Consider the following 18,291-nt stretch of genomic DNA (forward strand, 5'->3'; position numbering starts at 1 on the left):
TATCATGGAGTGACAGCACCTTTCTGACAAAAGAGAACAGAAAACTGATCCAAATGTCAGCCTCCTCTGCTCTGCCAGGACTTCTACTTCTTTCCTGGTCAGGCGAACCTGTGCCAGGCTCCCTCCCTGATATCTTGCTGTTGTTTTGTCTGCTGGCCTTTATCTTGAAGACAATAGATTTATAGTGGAGGTTAAGAGGAAACAAATGATAAGGAGACTTAAAGCTATCTGCCTCCCCAGATAGCTGCTGAATATTTATTTATTTTTTTAAATTAAGAGTCACTTTCTTATCAGGGAAAGGAGCTTCACTAGCGAACGATGGTGAGGCTGGGGCCAGACAGGCTATCTTGTGACTTTTTAATTCACATTATTTACACTGATTCACAAGTTCTCTCATCAGCTCGGGTCATGACTTTTGGCAGCATCAAAGCCTCTGCCCTGGTGCCAGGCCACTTCCCTGCTCAGCATCGTCCTTGAAGCTGACAAAAGGGTTCAGGCTCTCACAGGTGGTGCAAAACTCCCCTTGCCCAAGCTTCTGGGGGCTTTCCTGCTGGGGGAGCAGCTTCCAGAGGTGGGCTATGGGGGACATACAGCACAGACACGCAGAGCCATTGCAGAACCAGTGTTTATGAGGGTGACTGAGTCAGCCCATTGCTCACAAGCCACTACACAGAGGTGCCAAGCAGGGCTGCAGCACGGTGGGGACACAGCAGCCCCCCCCCCCACGGCAGCAGCGACAGCGCAGGGGGCAAGCAGGACATGGGCAGGGCCAACAGATTTGTGCCATTGAGGGGGGGGGTCACCGAGGAGCCATCAGATTGCACAGAGCCCCTGCACCCCTGGGTGTAATGGGATGAGCAGTGGGAACCAGCTCCCTGCCAGGGCAGGGCTGACCCCACAGGGGGATGCAGGGGATGCTGCACACCCACCCTACAGCAGGGCAGGGCAGGGCGTGCATGCTGGAGGCCTGGCAGATCAGCAGCTTCTTTTGAAACATGCCAAAACCCCGATACCTTCAGCTTCAGGCAGGGATTGTCCAGTACAGCATCCTCGCCAGGTGGGTGCTGGGACCCCCTACCACCAACACCACCGCTCAGGGACATGTGCAGGGCAGGAGATGACACCAAAAAGCGCCCCCAGAGCCCTTCCTGAGCCACCAGGAGCCAGCAAAAGGCAGTGCCTGCGCCCATGCAGGTGATGGTGTAGGATGAGCTGCTGGAGCGCAGAGGAAGGGGGGAGCTGGGAGGCTCCCAAGGAGGTTGCTGGCACCTCAGGGGACAAGATCCTGAGCGCCCATCCCTCCTGTAGGGCCGGGCAAAAGTCTGTCCCGACAGGACCTTGGAATCGGGCTCCCAGTCTGCCCAGTGCAGCCGCCAGCCTCCAGCACACCCCAAACCAGCAGGCACCAGCAGCTGGGAAGAGGCAGCAGGGCTCCTACCATGCAAGCCACGCTGGCTTTGCCATGGTCCTGGCTAGGAAGGAGGTGCCTGCACCCTGCCACAGCCCGTCTCCAGCTCACACAGCCCCAGCCGCTCCTTGCAGCCCCCGCAGCCCTGGTATTTCAGGAGAGCAGCCCCTGGAGAGGTGGGGGCAGCCAAGGGGACAGCCAGCTCCTGCTGCAGGTAGCACAGGGCTGCAGAAAGAACCAGGATCAGGCCTGGGATGGGCAGCACGGGGCTGTCTGGCCCAGCCCTGGTGTCCCCGGCTGTGCAGGGCTGTGGGGACGGGCCAGCAGAAGGGAGATTTGCTGCACGGCCCCTGGGTGCGCGCAGGGGACAGCGGCAGGTACGAGGCTCCCCGTGGGCATGGCAGGCACTAGGTTTTGGGGGCCAAGAGCCACGGCTCCAGGGCTGGGGACGGAGGCAGCCAGCCCCCCACACTCTGCAGTAAGCACACAGGGAAGGGCGAGTGTCCCCGTGCCCTCCCTGGATGGAGCCACGCACCCAGGGGACCAGGCAGAAGGGGGTCCCTGGCTTTGTCGTGGGGTGGGGGCAGGCGCTTCCAGAGCTGTGGCCACCCAGCTGCCCCCTCCCCTGGGGCGTCATCTCTTGGCCTCATCGGTGTCCGTGTCTGGCAGCCCAGCAGCGGGCTGAGGGCTGGGCTGGACCGCTTGCACCGTCTCCTCCAGGCTGCCACTGGGGAACACCACGTAGTGGGCGCTGACACGCTGCAGCTGGGGCTCCCGCAGGTTCTCCTTGCTGTGCCAGATGCCGTAGCCAAAGTAGACGAGCAGGCCTGCAGAAGGAGATGGAGAGCAGTGGCTACAGCAGAGGAGGAGGAAGACCTGAAGCAGCAGGGCTCCGGGTCTGCCCTCTGCCCCCTGACCATCCCACGAAGCCCCAGGACCTTTAGCCAGGACCATCACTAGCCCAGGTAAGCCAGTGCTGTGCCCTCTGTCCGGGCAGACACGAGCCTGGTGGCCCATTCCCAATGGTGCTCAAGCTGCTGGGCCCTGTGCTGGACACATCTCAAATGTCAGGGGGCCTGCAGGCAGATTGGGCTAAGATATTCCAGGGATTTTCCTTGCATGAGTGGAGGAAACTGGGATTTCCCCTGTCTGGAGATGACTCTGGTCAGCGCCACATGCTGAAGGAGTGATGCAGAAGATTTCTGCTGGATGTGACAGGGGATGCTTAAAGCAGGGAGGCCACTGCTGCCCTGCTCCTGCTCCCCAGAGCCACACCAGGCACTTCCCTCTCCCCAGAAGGGAGCACGGGCTCCCAGGGATTGTGCTGCCATGAGAGCACTCACCTAAAATAAGCCAGACTGTGAAGCGAAGCCACGTCACGTAGCTGAGCTTCAGCATGAGATAGATATTGAGGACGATGCTCAGTGCTGGGGACAGGGGCACCAGGGGGATCTGCAAGAGAACCAGAGCCATCAGTGAGAGACCTGCCAGGAACAGGCACAGCTGCTGCGCTGTAGGGCCGTGTCCTTGTCCTTACAACCGCAGAGACAAAATGGCACTGGCAAGCAAATGTGGGGAACAACAACTTGTACCTGGTCACTGGGGCTTTCTGAGAACCTTTTTTTCCTGGCTGTATGCCAGGCTGGCAGGGAAATGAGGACCAAAGCAGACCCAGTGCAATCCAGAGACAACAGGGTCCTGGCTAGATAGCACAGGCAGGGAGCAACAACACTGCCTTCCAGATGCCTGGACTGCTCGAGAGGTACCTGGGATGGGCAGGAGGAGCACCAGGACCTGCAGGGGACACGGGGAGGAATGCTGGAAGGCAGCAGTGACCCTCGAGGGCAGCGTGTGCTGCTCTCCATCACAGGGACAGGGAGGACACCCATCCCAGCACAACCTGGACACATCTGCTCCCAGGACGCGGCCACCAGCTGCGGTGTTTTCACCAGGTCAGGGTGACCGCAGCCTCTCCAGGGTCTGGCAGCGCTGCTCACACCTTGCCCCGTCCCAGCCCACGGCCCCCAAACCTACCTGGAAGGTCTGCGTGCTGCGCTGCTGCTCGTGCACCCAGATGAGGAGGAGGCTGAGCAGGAAACCCAGGCTGAAGAGGACCAGCAGCAGGGAGTAACTCCAGGTGGGCAGGTGGAGGTGGGTGTTGCCAAACACCAGGATGGAGCAGAGGCAGACGGCAGACACCATCAGGGTCACCACAGCCACCGTGACCACCTCGCCCGGGTAGAAGTCGCTGAGGAACTCCAGGTAGGGCTCGAAAGCTGCCTTCAGCTGCCCTGGCTCCCGGTGCTCTTTACTCTTGTCTCTATCCACCAGCTGGAGCTTGTCGGAGAAGGACTCGTACTCCTTCAGCTCGCCGGTGGCGGGGCCCTCGCGGGGCTCGGGGCTGGGCCGGCTGCCAGCGGGCTGCGTGGGGGCGCCTGCCTTCTGCTGCTGGAAACGCAGCACAATGATGCTGGCAGCCACAAAGGTGTAGGCAAGCAGCGTGCCGATGGACAGGAACTGCACCAGGGCCTCCAGGTCAAAGACGAGGGCCAGCAGGGCCATGAGGAACCCGAAGACCACAATGCCGATGACGGGCACCTGCGTGCGGGGGTGCACTCGGGAGAAGACCTGGAAGAAGAGCCCGTCCTCGGCCATGGCGTAGACGATGCGTGGCAGGGAGAAGAGGTTGCTCAGCAGGACCGTGTTCATTGCTGAGGGACAGGCAGAGGAAGGGAACCCACGTGAGATTGGGTGCATTGCCCAAACCACCCCACCTCCCAGCCCCGGGTCTGTATGCTCCCACCTCCACCAGCCGGTCCGTACTCACCGCAGATGGAGCCAGTGGCCACCAGAAATCCCGCCCAGGAGTAGCCTCTCCTGTAAAATGCATCAGCCAGGGCAGAGTCAGGGTCCAGCGTGTGCCAGGGCACCATCAGCGTCAGCACCATGGACACAAGGATGTAGGCGCCGGTGGCCAACCCCAAGGAGAACGCTATGGCCCTGGGGACAGCCTTCTGCGGGTTCCTGGCTTCTTCACTGGAGGCTGCGATGACATCAAAGCCCACGAAGGCGTAGAAGCAGGTGGCTGTGCCAGCCATGATCCCTGACAATCCGTACGGGGCAAAGCCTCCCTCCTGGGCACCCCAGTTCTTGGGCTGTGCGAGGACAAAGCCCATGATGAGAATGAAGAGGATGACGCCTATGCTGACAGCCGAGAAGACGTGGTTGAGCCAGGAGGACACTTTGGCCCCAAAGGAAATGAAGGCAGTGGCCACCAGCAGGATGGTGGCCGCCAGGAAGTCCGGGTAGTGGGCTAGGAAGGGAACCTGCCAGGTGCCGATGTGGGTCTCAGTGAAGTTCTTAATTTTGTGGTTGAAGATGGAGTCCAGGTAGCCGCTCCAGGCCCTGGCCACCGCTGCGCCCCCGATCATGTACTCCAGCAGCACGTTCCAGCCGATGAGAAATGCCCAAATCTCCCCCACGGACACGTAGGTGAACATGTAGGCAGAGCCCGTCTTGGGTACCCGGGCCCCAAACTCAGCGTAGCAGAGAGCAGCCAGGAGCGAGGCGAAGCCGGCGATGATGAAGGAGACGATGACAGCGGGGCCAGCCATCTCCTTGGCCACGGTGCCTGTGAGGACGTACAGCCCAGAGCCCACCATGCCCCCAATGCCCAGCAGTGTCAAGTCGATGGTGGAAAGGCATCTGTTGAAGGACGTCTCCATCATGTCATCCTCCAAGGTCTTCACTCGGTTGAGTTTCTGGCAGAAGCGGGTCAGGTCCGCGGAGCGAGGCAGCCATCTCGCCATCCTGCAGGCACCAGGCCCTGCTCTCCGGCAGGACGAGGGCTCCGAGGCAGCGATGCCCTGCTCAGAGACCTAGAGGGGGAGCAGGAAAGCATCAGGAGCCCCAGTGGCAGCAGCTCCTAAATGCTTGGGTTGCATTCTGCTGCAAAAACCCTGCAGGGTTTTGCTCAGCCCCAGCACCGTCTCTGCCCGGATCCTGCACCTTGGCCAAGCCCAGGAGAGTTGGGGACAGGGTAGAAAAGTCACCAGGCATGCTTCCCCAAATTTGGACCTGCTGGCTCCAAATAGAGAGTGTGGTGGGGTCAGCACCCAGCACTGCCCCATAGCCTCCTGCAGGGGCACCAGAGCCAGCTGCCCATGCCCCAGTGACATGCTGGTGAGGCAAGCAGATAATTGCAGCACCTCAAGGGCAGCACTTCCCCACCTTTCCTATTTGAAAATGGAGCTGTGCTAAAAAAAAATAAATAATAATAATTCCAAACCAAGCAACTAAGGGCCACGCTGAAGGTTTCTCTGCTGCTTCCCCCCTGCCTCATTAAGCACCTCCCTTCCCAGGGGAAACCTTGGCATGCCAGGAGCCCACCAAGGGGCTGTGCAGGGTCTGCCCCCCCCCCCCCAGCATCTCACTGCTTCCCCGGGGAAAGCCCAGGCACGACAGGGAGACGCAGCAGGAGGTATGGAGAGGCCGAGCACGGCGAAGTGAGGCCGTGGGTGTCCTCTCCAGACCAGGAGAGAGACATCCACACCTGGCAGAGCACGATGCAGAGCTGGGGACCCTCTGGGGTCTTGCACTTAGCCTGACACCCACGAGCTGCTCCCTGCTTCCAGCTGCCCCCCTCCCAAATCCCACCACCTCGGGCTGCCCACCCAACCATCCCCAAACCACAGCGCTCAGCAGGCCCCCGACACCACTCCCCAAAACCTCCCGGGCCGCAGGAAGGTCTCCAAGACACCCCTAACCCTAAGGGGGGGGAGAGGCTCCGTGGGGAACCACGCTCACGGCGCTGCCACCGGGGGGGGGCCCCGCTCACCTGCCGCGGGCGGCCCCTGCGCCCCCGGAGCTCCGCACCTGCTCCGAGCCGATCCGATCCGATCCAAGCCAACCCGATCCGATCCAACTCGATCCGATCCGATTCAGCCCCGCCCGGTCCAGCCCCGCGGAAGGGCGGAGGCCGGCGCGGCCCCGGCAGCGGGCGGGTCCCCGGCAGCGGGAGGTGGCGGAGGGAGCCCCGCAGCCCTCGGGTCGCTGCCGCTGTGTCCCCCCCCCTTCTTTTGTCCCCATCAGAGGTGGGCGGCAGCCGAGGGTGGAGATGTGGTCCCAAAACCCGGGAGACGAACGCAGACGATGGGGCGAAGGGCTGAATGGCTGCTCTTCTCCGCCCCGCTGCTGTCCAGGGGGGGATTTTGTCTCTGTCCTCCCCATGCTCCGGAGCTCCTGGCTGGGTGGCTGGGATCGTCCCCACGCTCGGCTCTGCCCCAAGGAGAGGAAGGAATAAGGGAAAGCAGCTGGAGGGGCTGCAGGGGCAGGCGGGTTCTGGACTGGCCCATCCTGCTCGCAGTGATGCTGCGAAGCAAAAAGCAGTGAAAGGGTACCCAGAGTCCAGCAGAGAGACTGAAGTGTGTGATTCCTCTTCTCCAGAACTGCCCCATCTCCTCTAAAACCAGGGTAAACCCTCTGCACCCCCACCCCCTGCAGCATGGAGCTTCCTAGCTCTGCTGCCCGGCACACAAACAACCCCGTTCCACCCCAACCTGCCTTTTGCAGGCTTCATGTAACACTCCTTTTGTTTGAAGAGAGTGAAGCTCCCCTCCTGTGGTTTTATCTCAGCCCTGACCCCTCTTGGGCACTGTTTCCAGCTGGAGGAATGGAGGTGAAGGTGCTCCAGGCCCCACTGCCTTTCACAGCACCTTTTCCAGCTCTGCTGCACTCTAGGAATGAAGGGGGCAGGGTTTGGGTGTTGGTGCACCAGCGGCTTCACGGCAGCAAAATGGTTTTCATTTTCTCCTCTGCTCCCATCCTAATACTTCCTGATGTGCCATTTGATGGCGCCTGAGCATGAAAGCTCATGTTTGTGTGGACCTGTCAGTCATCACCCCAAACACCCAGAGTGGTAACAGTCAACTTGGAGCCTGTCATTTGAAACTAAGTGCTCCCATGTGCATAAATCCACTTCTATCCATGCTCAACGTACCTCCTCCTTTGTAGGGGACCTTGCTATCCTCCCGTTCAGCTCAGCAAAGTATAGAACAAAGCACCAGGAAATGGGCCTTGTCCCTTCCTTTCATTGCTCATCGACCTTTCTCTAGCTCATGAGTAAACACAGGGCTGGCACAGCAGCTCTCCGTTTGCTCACCTGCTGCCAAATGAACAGGTAGCTCAGTCTGATCGTGCATCCCCTCTCCACGCAGCTTCTTGCATGCGTTGAGACTTCGGCAGAGCTTAAGGCCCAGCTTTGTGGGTGGCTGAAGCCACCTGAGCTGCAACCAAAGGTGCAGAAGGCCCCCACCCAGCTGTGTGTTCCTATAGCACCTGTATGGCCGATTGAGGGCTCTGGGGCTGCACAGGAGCTGAGTCAGCTGAAAGCCCATAATCTGTTTTAGCATTTCCAGCCAGATCAGCTCCTTTGGATTACTCTCACAAGATTTAACTCCAGCCCAAATACCATGGGCAGAAACATTGCCACTACAGAAACAGGGCCAAGGCCAGCTCTGTATAGAATCAAGACTGGAAAAGCCCTCCAAGCTCACCTGGTCCAACCATACCCCTACTACTAATCTCAACCATGTCCCTAAGCACCACGTCCAACTGAACACAGTACTTGAGGTATGGCCTCAGCAGAGCTGAGTACAGGGGCACCATCACCTCCCTGGCCTTGCTGCCTTCACTATTCCTGACACAAGGCAGGATGCCGTTGGCCTTCTTGCCCTTCTGGGCACACTGCTGGCTCATTTCCAGGCCATGGGCTGCCGGCTTCTCCAGGAGAATACTGTGGGAGACCGTGTCAAAGGCTTTGCTTAAGTCTGGGCAGACTACAACAGCCTTTCCCTCACCCACCAGGCAGGAAAGGCATCACCCTGTAGGAAGGTGTCACCCTCTAGTGACACAAATGCAGTGATGTGGGGGGCTGGAGAGAGAAGGAAAACTTGCAGCTGAAAAAAAAAAAATTGAATATCTGCCTATTCTCAGCCTTATACCTCCTAGTAATGCTTCATGTGGGGGCTGACTAAATTTTCCTCCACTGAAACTGGGCTGATCAAACGCTCCCTTGATCACGAGCTATCCCAGATGATTTATTCTCTTAAAATAAATCTTTTCAACCAATTAACCATGTCGGAGCGCCCCGCCACCCTCCACCTTGCTCAGAAAGCCCCTCTAAAGCACAACCTGAGGCAGACCGCAGACATGGAAAATTTCAGCTTGGATTGTTTGCCTGGCAGAGCCGTAGGCTGCTGAAACCAGATGGTGGGAGCACGAAGCCCAAGTGCTCCCGCTGGAGCTCTGCTGCCGTTGTCATGGTACCACTGGAGCAGCCTGCCAGGCGCTGATCACAGAATCATTAAGGTTGGAAAAGACCTCCCAGATCATCTGGTCCAACGATTCCCCTGCTACCAATATCACCCACCAAACCAGGTTCCTAAACACCGGAGAAAGGCAGCCTGGGGCAGAGGGCAGCAAAGCCTTGATGTTTTAGCAGCTGAGTGCAGGGCTGAGGGTCAAGTGGATACAAAATTCATGGTAATTCTTGGGGATTCTGCAATGGGGCAATTCCCACATCAACCTACTTTCTGGCTAGGGATAGTGACCCCACAAGAGATACACCTTCTGTCTGCAATCACTGAACCGCAGTAGCATGATCCTGTGGGGGGAAAGTCATGATGGATATGGGAGCGTGACTCAGCCCTAAATTTGCAAAAGCCTCTTTGCTTCTCTCAGTGTTGCAGGAAATCAGAATGCTGTTGCATTTGCATACATCAGCAGGCTACACCACCACCTCACCCTACTGAAACACCACCCACAAAGTCTCCCAACACCTCTGCAGTTTCCTTGTTTCAGCTGGGGATGGTCCCAATTTGCTGAAAACCCCCACGGCTTCAGTGATCTGCTTTCATAAGAACCTAAGGGCTTACAGAAGTGACACATTTCCCAGCTTCAGCAATTAACAGCATTCTGAACCTTCTAACACTGCCTTCTACTGTGAAAAGAGGTAGCAATAGCAAAGGATGCAGGCAAGAGCAAACAGTAACACAAAGGAGAAGTCTCCCAAATACAATCCTTTGCTATAGGAATGCTAGAGAACCCTTCAACAATGATCTTCGTGTAATCAAAGCCCTTGAATACACTTTGGTAAGAGTCCTTGATCCATCCCCAGCAGCTGCTCTGGCTTGAAGGGCCGTTCATCCATGAAGAAAGCAACTGCTTTCAGTCTCTGCCTTGCCCATCCCATTTCCTGTGAGGTCCCAACATTGCTTCAGGTGTGCAAGAAATGTGCTGGTGTCAGGTGATGTGCAATGTCTTTTAACCAAGCTCTCAGCAAGTGCTCAGACTCCTCCTGAGGACCAAGTCTGGGGGATGCAACCAAGAGTTAATCAGCTCAGCCCTAAAAGTTCTTAGGAGCTCTCCAGCTCTCTAGCTTTAATCTAGTGAAGCCCCAAACCCATGCTTATCTAGAAAGGATAGAAAAACTGTGTGATTGCTGACATTTAAAAAAGCTGCAGCCCCAGGAGGCTGTACGCAATATTTTATTTCTATCCATTTGGAAACTGTTTTGAAGTAACAAAGCAAAAGCTCTGAAGCCTTTTCTGCTATCTGACTTGGGTGGAAACACCACTGACATCACGTCACAGTCCAGTGCAGGTGGACAGAGGCCTCCCTTACTAAAAGTCAGAGGAGAAGCCTATGCTGTTAACTGCCTAAATGTCTCTCTGTAAGGGGTCTGCCTGTTTAGGATGTCGTTTCTGCCTCAGCACACACAAATGCATCTTCTTGTAGATAAACTTTTTTTTCCCCCCACCCGCCAGCTATCAGCACACTGAGGCTGCACCGGAAGGCATCAGAATGCTTTGCTTCCTGTCTGATAGGACAGCTGCTCACATCTTCCACCCCTTATCAGAGACACTCATTCCTCCTTGACTCAGAAGAGGAGATTGTAATTTGGATATTACACTCCTCACAAATTCAGCTTTACTCCCCTGGATAACAGAGAACATCCATACACCAGCGGTTTGGGTTTGCTGACTTGATGCCTACAATAGTCTCTCTTGACTTAGTAGACTGCCTCAGTGACACTGCAGGCTGTAACGTGGCAGATTAATGCCCTCGGTCACCTCTTGTCTTAGTGACACTTTGCAATGCCGCAGGAACTGCAACATGCATCTTGTTTTGAGGAGTAGAAAGGCAGTCTGAAGCTCTCCAGCTTCAGACTCTGCTCTGGAGGTCTGCTTCTCCCATCTCTAGAGGTTTCCTAAGGGACACAGCTATTTCTTCTACAGCTGCAGACCACTAACCCCTTCCTTATATAATATAAAGCAAATGCATTAACAGCCTATTCTTTAGAGGGAATTCAGAAGAAAACTCTGGAAAGTAAACAGCAGATTTGCTTGTTCAAGAGAAGGCCTTCTCTGACTCAGATTCCTTCTGCTGTAACTTCCGAATCAGTTCCAGCAAGTTCATCTGTAAAGTCAGCTCCTGTAAAGCAAAAAAAGATATTTTTGCAAGAATAAAATGATCCCATACCCTTATGCAGGAAGCAGAAAGGACTGGTTTGTACCACCCACTCAAGAATGAGTAGTCCTAAGGGAACAAGAGAAAAAGCTTGCAGATGCAAAACAAGGGCTTAATCTTAAGTGTTTCTACAAAACACAAGGCATTAATAACTTAAATCTGCTGCAAACTGTAGCTGCATCAGGAATCCCAGTGCTTTACAAATTGTTATTGGTTAAAAAAGGTTCTTTCTTCTTGACAGTTGTTGAACAATAAATCCAGTGAGGGCTGTCAGGCTGGCCAGTTTAAGGTTTTCCCTTTTCTACCACACAGCCTTCAGTGGAGGAGAGCAGCAGTGTCCCCTTGCATACACAGAGCCACACACTCTGGGGGAGGTTCTCCAGGTAGGCACAGCTCCCCTCCATTGTTCTTGAACAACAACTCCAGTGCCTGATCCTTTTGCAGGAGACAAGGAAAGGAAGCAGGAGGAAACATTTTGTGTGCTTTCCAACTGTTTTCTTCTAAGGTACATGCAACACACTGCTATGCTGGTGTATACAATCCCCTCTTTCATTCTTCAGAAACTCCTTTTTCTGTGACTGCCACTGAGTTGAGATCACCATCCCCTATAATCACCAGCATCAGCTTATTGCTTCCTTATACTCCCCTTGCCATCTGCTTGTTCTTCACTCAAATTTATCTCACAAGCCATTTAGCAAACAGACTGTATTACCCCTGCACATGGCGGGGTATCTAATTCAGTAAACCCTGGTTCTGTGACGCAGGCTTGTAGATGTTACGTTATGGAAATAAAAACCTATTTTTGTAAATACATATATCAACAGCATAAACAGGCAGTTTATAAAACAGACTGGGAAGAACACATCTGCTGATGGAAATGTATGAACAACAACAGATTTCAGCAGTGATTTCTTGTATGATGGCAGCATTCAAAGATGCAAGTCAAGGTCTGGTTTACCAGCTATCATAAAGGCAAACATAAATAAGAACAGCAAATAGGAACCCTGGTAAGAGTTACTACTTATAAAAATAACACAAAAGGCAGGGGCAGGAGGGGAGACAAAGAGCTGCTTTCAGTATGAGTAATAGTGGCATAAGAAAAAAAAAAAGGGGGACTTATTCAAGGCTACACGAGCAGGAATCTTGTGAGTTTTAGAAAATCGCTGTTTAACTAACTTAGTGTAAGCCAACTTTTCTCTCTAGTAGGTTTTTATCAAAACTAAATTTAATCAGCTGAAAAATACAGTTAAGAATAGTCTGTTCCCACATTCTCTGCAAACTTCAGTGGCATCATAATGAGACTTTGGAATTTTCAGTTTTCTGTTCCTGTGGTGTTGAAAAGAAGAAAAAAAAAAAAAAGCAACAACAAAAAGCTAGGCAACTGCTCTCAAGTTTTAAGAGCACTGGAGAAACACAGAACAATTCTCTTATCACAGTCTGATACAACTATCTCCAGTAAGTCACAGGCAAGAATTAATGAGATGCCTTTTAAAAAAATAAGACATTGAAGGCAATTTATATAGCTAAGCTAATCACAAAAATGACAAACCTACTTATCCATTTATTTCAGTATTCCATGGACCTGTTCAAGTGTCACAGGACTGCAGGCTGTTGGCACAATGTTTCTTCCATCCACAGTGGGAAAAACACTGCAGAAGGTTGGGGATATTGCCCTCTCTAATGGGTTTCTGTTGCTTCAAACCCACTACCTGGCCTGCCCAGAGCATGTTACACATCAGCTGATGAGGCAAAAGACTGACCATTCTTCTTGAGCCAGCAATTGAGAATTCATTAATAGAGTAAGATTTTAAATAAATAAATAAATAAAATTGTTAGCACAAGAGCACTACCAGATCTTACGCTCGCTGCTTAAACACAAACCTACCTGTGGGTTGGTGGTGATGTAAAAGCCTGACACCCCAGCCTTCTCCAGAGTGCTCTGCTGGTCTATCACTTTTTGGTCCAGTTCCAAGACAATTTTCTCATCCATCATTCGCTGTTCCTCTCGAATTCGTTGCTCCACAGCCTGAGGTGATGATATGCAGAGTGGATTATTCACCTTCCTCGTATATTTTTCTCATCTCTAAGTCTTTTACCAAAACCAAAGAGCTACTAGATCCTCAGTAATTCCAACTGTGACTCTGAACTCCGGCCTAGACTCTTCCACAGACAGTAGAGGGCAGCAAGCACGGCCTCAGATCTTACTTGAGTGACTGCCATGCCTTACAGCAAGCTACCTCTCTCGAAAGAGCAGGGAAACAGCTTTTTAGCCTAGTTTATGTGCGTTCTGAGGCTAAAAAAGAGACCACGAGCAACAGATCACAATCTGAATAACTTTTCCTTAGGAGCATCAGGATGTAGCTGAGTACTCCAGCAGCACGTGTGCTAAATAAGTCCATAGTCCAAAAAACACATATCCCTCGCAGCACTGATGATGCTGCAGGAAGACTTGGAGGAGTAATACAAGCCACAGAAAATCACCACAGAGCCAGTTCAGATGCCTCCACGTTCTCTGAGAACAAACATGTACAGAGCTGGAGCTTTACAACAGACCCAGTTCCCATTTATTGATTAAGGAGTCGAGCTCCTCAACTCCCAGCTTTGCAATAGGAAAGTCAGCTTATTTTGTATGGATAACAGCAAGTTGAAGCTTTGCTTGGAACTACAGTATGCTGGGGCTCTATTTCTGGCAGATGAAGGATATCATCAAACAAACACTTTCCAAGCAGCCCTACCAGTAGATCCCTCATGCCTTGCCTTTGCAGAAAACTGCATTACCTCAGAAGAATGAATGGAAGAACAAAGCATGGTAAAGGTATGGGTTCACTGCCTAAGCACAGGATGGCAGAGCAGGAACTCACTTGCCACAGACATGCAGTGTAATGGTGGGGTGTAAGTTATCCTCTCTAACTGGAACACAGTGATCATTTGCTACTTCAGAGGCACACTGGAAATCAAGTGTTGAGAGCATGCTCTACAAAGGCTACTATGTTCTGCTAGCTGCAGAAGTGGGCTTGGCTAGTCACTTATGGAGAAAATATCAACCTACTTGGCTAAAAGGAACACTTTTAGAGAGGGCAGAGCAAAGCAGAAGGATTGCAGGGGTTGAGGAGAGCCCAGCTCCAACAAAAAGCCACACGTGTACAGCTAAGGCAATAAGATCTTACTGGGCTGCACTGAACAACAGCCTTCCATCTCAAGACACAGGGAGTCAGGAAACACCCAATCTGCTCTAAACATAAAGGAAGGCTCCTTCTCACGTAAGGACTAAATGACAAGTTTAAACATTTTACCCATGCAATGTTGTTCCTTTGTAACATGGTAAACAAAGGCAAGCATTTAGCTAGAGATATTCAGGGCAGTAAATAATCCTCACTGCACAGAGAGGGAGAAGTCACTAGGTCTGGGATTTCCTGTGTCAACAACTGTGGTTTAAAAGGCCTGGGCAGATCCATCTGAAAGGGATGACAAGTTCCACAAGTCCTGTGGAAAAGCCAGAATCTGAATGACAGTGGCCTTAGTCCTGTAGCATGAAAATATCAGCTGCTGTCTCCAAAAGGCCTGACCCAAACAAAGGGGGTTTCAAAGACCTGACTGGACAAACTGTGAACCAGTTGAAGCAGCCTCAGAGCTTACTCTGCTTTGAGCAGGTGTTTGGATCAGACACCTCCTGAGGTCCCTTCCAACACTAACTATCCCACGAACCTAAGAAAACTCTGTGTTTATAAATTCTTTAGTCTGGAAGGCTCGTAATCCTTGTCTGTGGAAGATTCAAATCCTTCGGCTCCCACATTCCCCAAGGACTTTCCTTCCTCTGATGGCCTTGGGACAAAGGAGTAGGTACCACACCATTGTCTTCACTTAGTCCTGTGCTGAAGAAGTGATTTGCCTGTCCTTGGACTTGAAAAGGCTTGAAAATCTCTTTAAATGAGATTTAGTTACCTGCATACTGTTTAGAGTAGACATACAGAAAAGTAACAAAGACTCTGAGAAAGTAAGGCTTAAACACAAGCTTCGGCTCAAGTGGCTGGTAGGCTAAGTCAAGATTTTAAGTGCTACAGATTCCATTAGGAAGCTGGACATCTAGAAACTACAACTTGTATTATCCCTCCTGTGTGACTGGTCCCAAGCTATTCCACAGGAACTGGTCTTCAAAACCTTTAACCACAGAGAGCAGGTCTGATTAGAAATTAGTAACAGCAATTGTTACTAAGATCACTGATCTATTCCCAAAATGCTCTACAGAGTTTAGAATAACAGAGCAGTTATTCTGTCAGAGAATAACAGCACGTATAAAAGGGAAGAAGTAAATTCAGTAACTTCCTCCTGACAGAGGAATAAACAGCACAAAAAGGCATGGGGAAGGTAAAAAGATGTAAGAAGTTGTGCATGATATAACACAAGGAAAAACAAAACACATAATATGGATGATTGTCATCTAATGTGAATCAAGTCTACTGAGCAAATACAATATTAAAAATGCTTTAGAATCAGTAATATAGATCATTACTTACTGCTATGCTGCAAGTACAAGTTATGCAGACACAGTATGTCTAATATAGGTCCACACTGGCTTTAGTCATCTCAGTAAGAAATGAGAGAAGTGAAAACAAAAGATCCACCAGTGAGCTCTAACACCATGGTTGTTATGTACAAAGGTCAGAAAAACGCCTACCTTTAAACAGTTATGCATTTGCCTTACGTGCAGTAAAGCAATTTCATGCATACATTTCAATTATATGAATTAAGAAAACTAGCTACTTGTAATTTCCCTTACTTTAGTGATAAGATAGAGACAGTTTTATAATGTATAGGTAAGATGATCTGCAGACCCTTGGGACTGAATTTACCACTCATGCTGAAGATCCTTTCTAGAAATGCCTTGAGAAACACTAAGAATCAATTTTTGGTTTTAGTTATCTTAGGTTATTTCTTCTTTATCAGTGTAACTAAGTAAAACACGAGTTTTGAGTGTTCTCTGCTTTCTCACTTTCTAACACATAGTGGTAGATTTTATGCATGTTTATATTTTGCATCAACTTGCTGTCTATCCAGATGCAGGCTTAAGCTTGTAATATAGCAAACAGACTCGTTAGCATATTGTGGAGAAGGCCTTGCTCTTTTAGAGCAGGTTCCTCAGCTTCCATGATTGTCAGATCAGGTCTGGGCTGTAACTACACTAGATGGCAATAGCCTGGGGCAGTCACCTACTCTGTCAGAAGGGACTGAGGGGTTAAAGGGGCCAGAAAGAGGACCACCCAGCTGGAGCAGAGAGCCCAGGGGTCTGTGAGCATGGCCAGACAGGATGGCTGGCAGCTTCCAAGGCTTCAAGGAGGACTAAAATAAACCCTTTGGACATGCCAAGGGCTGTGACGCCCCCTACAACAGCACCAGCTCCTTGGGTGGGAGAGCTAGGAACAACCTTGCAGCAAAACAGCCGTAACCCCAGGGAAGGGGACACCATGAAGGGTACCGAGGGAAACTGCACCCACTTGCTCGCCCCTTACCTCCATCTCCCGCTGCTGGGCGGCACGGAGGATCGGCAGGTTGTGCGGCCTGCAGCACTGCTGGGCCTCCTTGTGCCGGTGGAAGAGCTCCTGCTTCAGCCCTGCTTGGGGAACAGGATCAGGGCCCTGCAGCTACCACATCCCCTCCCTCCTCCCTCCCTCCTGCCCTGTCCCCACAGTGTCCCCACAGTGTCCCAGTGCCCCACTCCTGGCTTCCCAGCCTCCCCGTGCAGCCCCCTGGTGCCCCAGGCCCCTCTCCTCAGCAACCCCCCCAGTGCACCCAGTTCCCCCAGTGCCTTCACCGCCTACCCTTAAAGTGACACAGGACTGTGTCCCCATCACCCTCTCCCCTCCCAGTGTCCCCATCACCCTCCCAGCCCCCAGTGTCCCCATCACCCTCCACAATGTCCCCATCACTCCCCACAGTGTCCCCATCACCTCCCCCCTTCTCAGTGACCCCTCCCAGTGCACCCAGTTCCCCCAGTGCCTCCACCGCCTACCCTCAAAGTGCCACAGGGCTGTGTCCCCATCACCCCCCCAGTGTCCCCATCACCCCCTCCACTGTCCCCCTTTCCCGGCACCCCGCTGACCGCGGTGCTCGCTGTGCAGCTTGAGGCGCTGGCTGTAGAGGTTCTTCTCGGTGAGGTGCTGGATCTCCAGCAGCCCCTGCACGATCTCGAACACGGTCCCGTCCAGCAGCGCCAGCGCCAGGTCGCTCAGCGTCGTGTAGGAGAGCCGCTGCTGGCAGGAGCTAGCGGGGTGCGGTGTGGGTCGGTACCGGCACCGAGATCAATACCGATATCAATACCGAGATCGATACCGAGATCGATACCACCCTGTCCCGCCCCACACACCTTGGCAGCGCCTTCACGAGCGCCTGCAGCTCGGAGAGCAGCCGGTAATGCCGCTCCTGCTGCCGGGACAGCTCCGCCGCCGCCGCCTCGTACCCACCGCCCCCGAACCGCTCCATGGCCCCCTCGGCCCCGCTCCGCCCCGGTCCCGGCCTCCGCTCCCCGGCGCAGGCGCCAGCGGTGAAGCGGGCGGAGCCTGGCGGGGCCCCGACGGGGAGCTCCCGAGTGCCGAGGGCCTGGGGAAGCCGGAGGGATGGTATCGCGCGATATCGGGTGATATCGCGCGATATCGCGCCCTATCGGCACGGAGGCGCGCGGTGCCCGAGCTCCGGCTGCGCCCAAGTGGGCGCAGAATCGTAGAATCATAGAATCATAGAATATCCCGAGTTGGAAGGGACCCACAAGGATCACTGATGCACAACCCCTGGCTCCACGCAGTTCTACCCAAAAATTCAGACCGTGTGACTAAGCGCACAGTCCAAACACTGATTAAATTCTGACAGGCTTGGTGCCGTGACAATGACCCTAAGGAGCCTGCTCCAGTGTGCGACCACCCTCTGGGTGAAGAGCCTCTTCCTGATGTCCAGCCTGAACCTCCCCTGCCTCAGCTTGACACCATTCCCATGGGTCCTGTCACTGGTGATTAAGAAGAACAGATCAGCACCTGCCCCTCCACTCCCCCTCATGAGGAAGCTGTAGGCCTTGATGAGGTCCCCCCTCAGCCTCCTCTTCTCCAGGCTGAACAAGCCCAGTGCCCTCAGCTGCCCCTCACACGTCTTTCCCTCTAGGCCCTTCACCATCTTTATAACCCTTCTCTGGACACTTTCCACCAGTTTCATGTCCCTTTTGTACTGTGGTGCCCAGAACTGCACACAGTGCTCGAGGTGAGGCCGCACAGAGCAGAGCAGGACAAACACCTCCCTCAACCGACTGCAATGCCATGCTCGATGCACCCCAGGGTACGGTGGGCCCAGGGCACACTGCTGGCTCATATTCA

At 53.2% G+C, this 18,291-nt stretch overlaps 2 protein-coding genes across 3 annotated transcripts; both read right to left on the reverse strand.

Annotated features, from left to right (window-relative positions):
* Nucleotides 1-213: 213 nt before the first annotated feature.
* SLC7A4 (solute carrier family 7 member 4) lies at nt 214-9,771 on the reverse strand. 2 transcript variants are annotated; one of them, XM_027469613.3, is made up of 5 exons: nt 6,246-9,771; nt 4,236-5,286; nt 3,443-4,119; nt 2,752-2,860; nt 214-2,235 (listed from the first exon to the last, which is right to left on the reverse strand). In XM_027469613.3, the coding sequence occupies exons 2-5, from the start codon at nt 5,215-5,217 to the stop codon at nt 2,042-2,044; spliced, it is 1,962 nt and encodes a 653-aa protein (XP_027325414.1). In that variant the 5' UTR covers nt 5,218-5,286; nt 6,246-9,771; the 3' UTR covers nt 214-2,041.
* A 138-nt stretch (nt 9,772-9,909) lies between these two features.
* Nucleotides 9,910-17,459, reverse strand: LOC101789900 (DiGeorge syndrome critical region gene 6 like). Its single transcript, XM_027469622.3, has 5 exons — nt 17,298-17,459; nt 17,034-17,194; nt 16,444-16,544; nt 12,822-12,962; nt 9,910-10,900 (listed from the first exon to the last, which is right to left on the reverse strand). The coding sequence occupies exons 1-5, from the start codon at nt 17,411-17,413 to the stop codon at nt 10,817-10,819; spliced, it is 603 nt and encodes a 200-aa protein (XP_027325423.1). The 5' UTR covers nt 17,414-17,459; the 3' UTR covers nt 9,910-10,816.
* Nucleotides 17,460-18,291: the final 832 nt, after the last annotated feature.

This window comes from Anas platyrhynchos, chromosome 16 (assembly GCF_047663525.1).
Source record: "Anas platyrhynchos isolate ZD024472 breed Pekin duck chromosome 16, IASCAAS_PekinDuck_T2T, whole genome shotgun sequence".
Classification (NCBI taxonomy): Eukaryota; Metazoa; Chordata; class Aves; order Anseriformes; family Anatidae; genus Anas; species Anas platyrhynchos.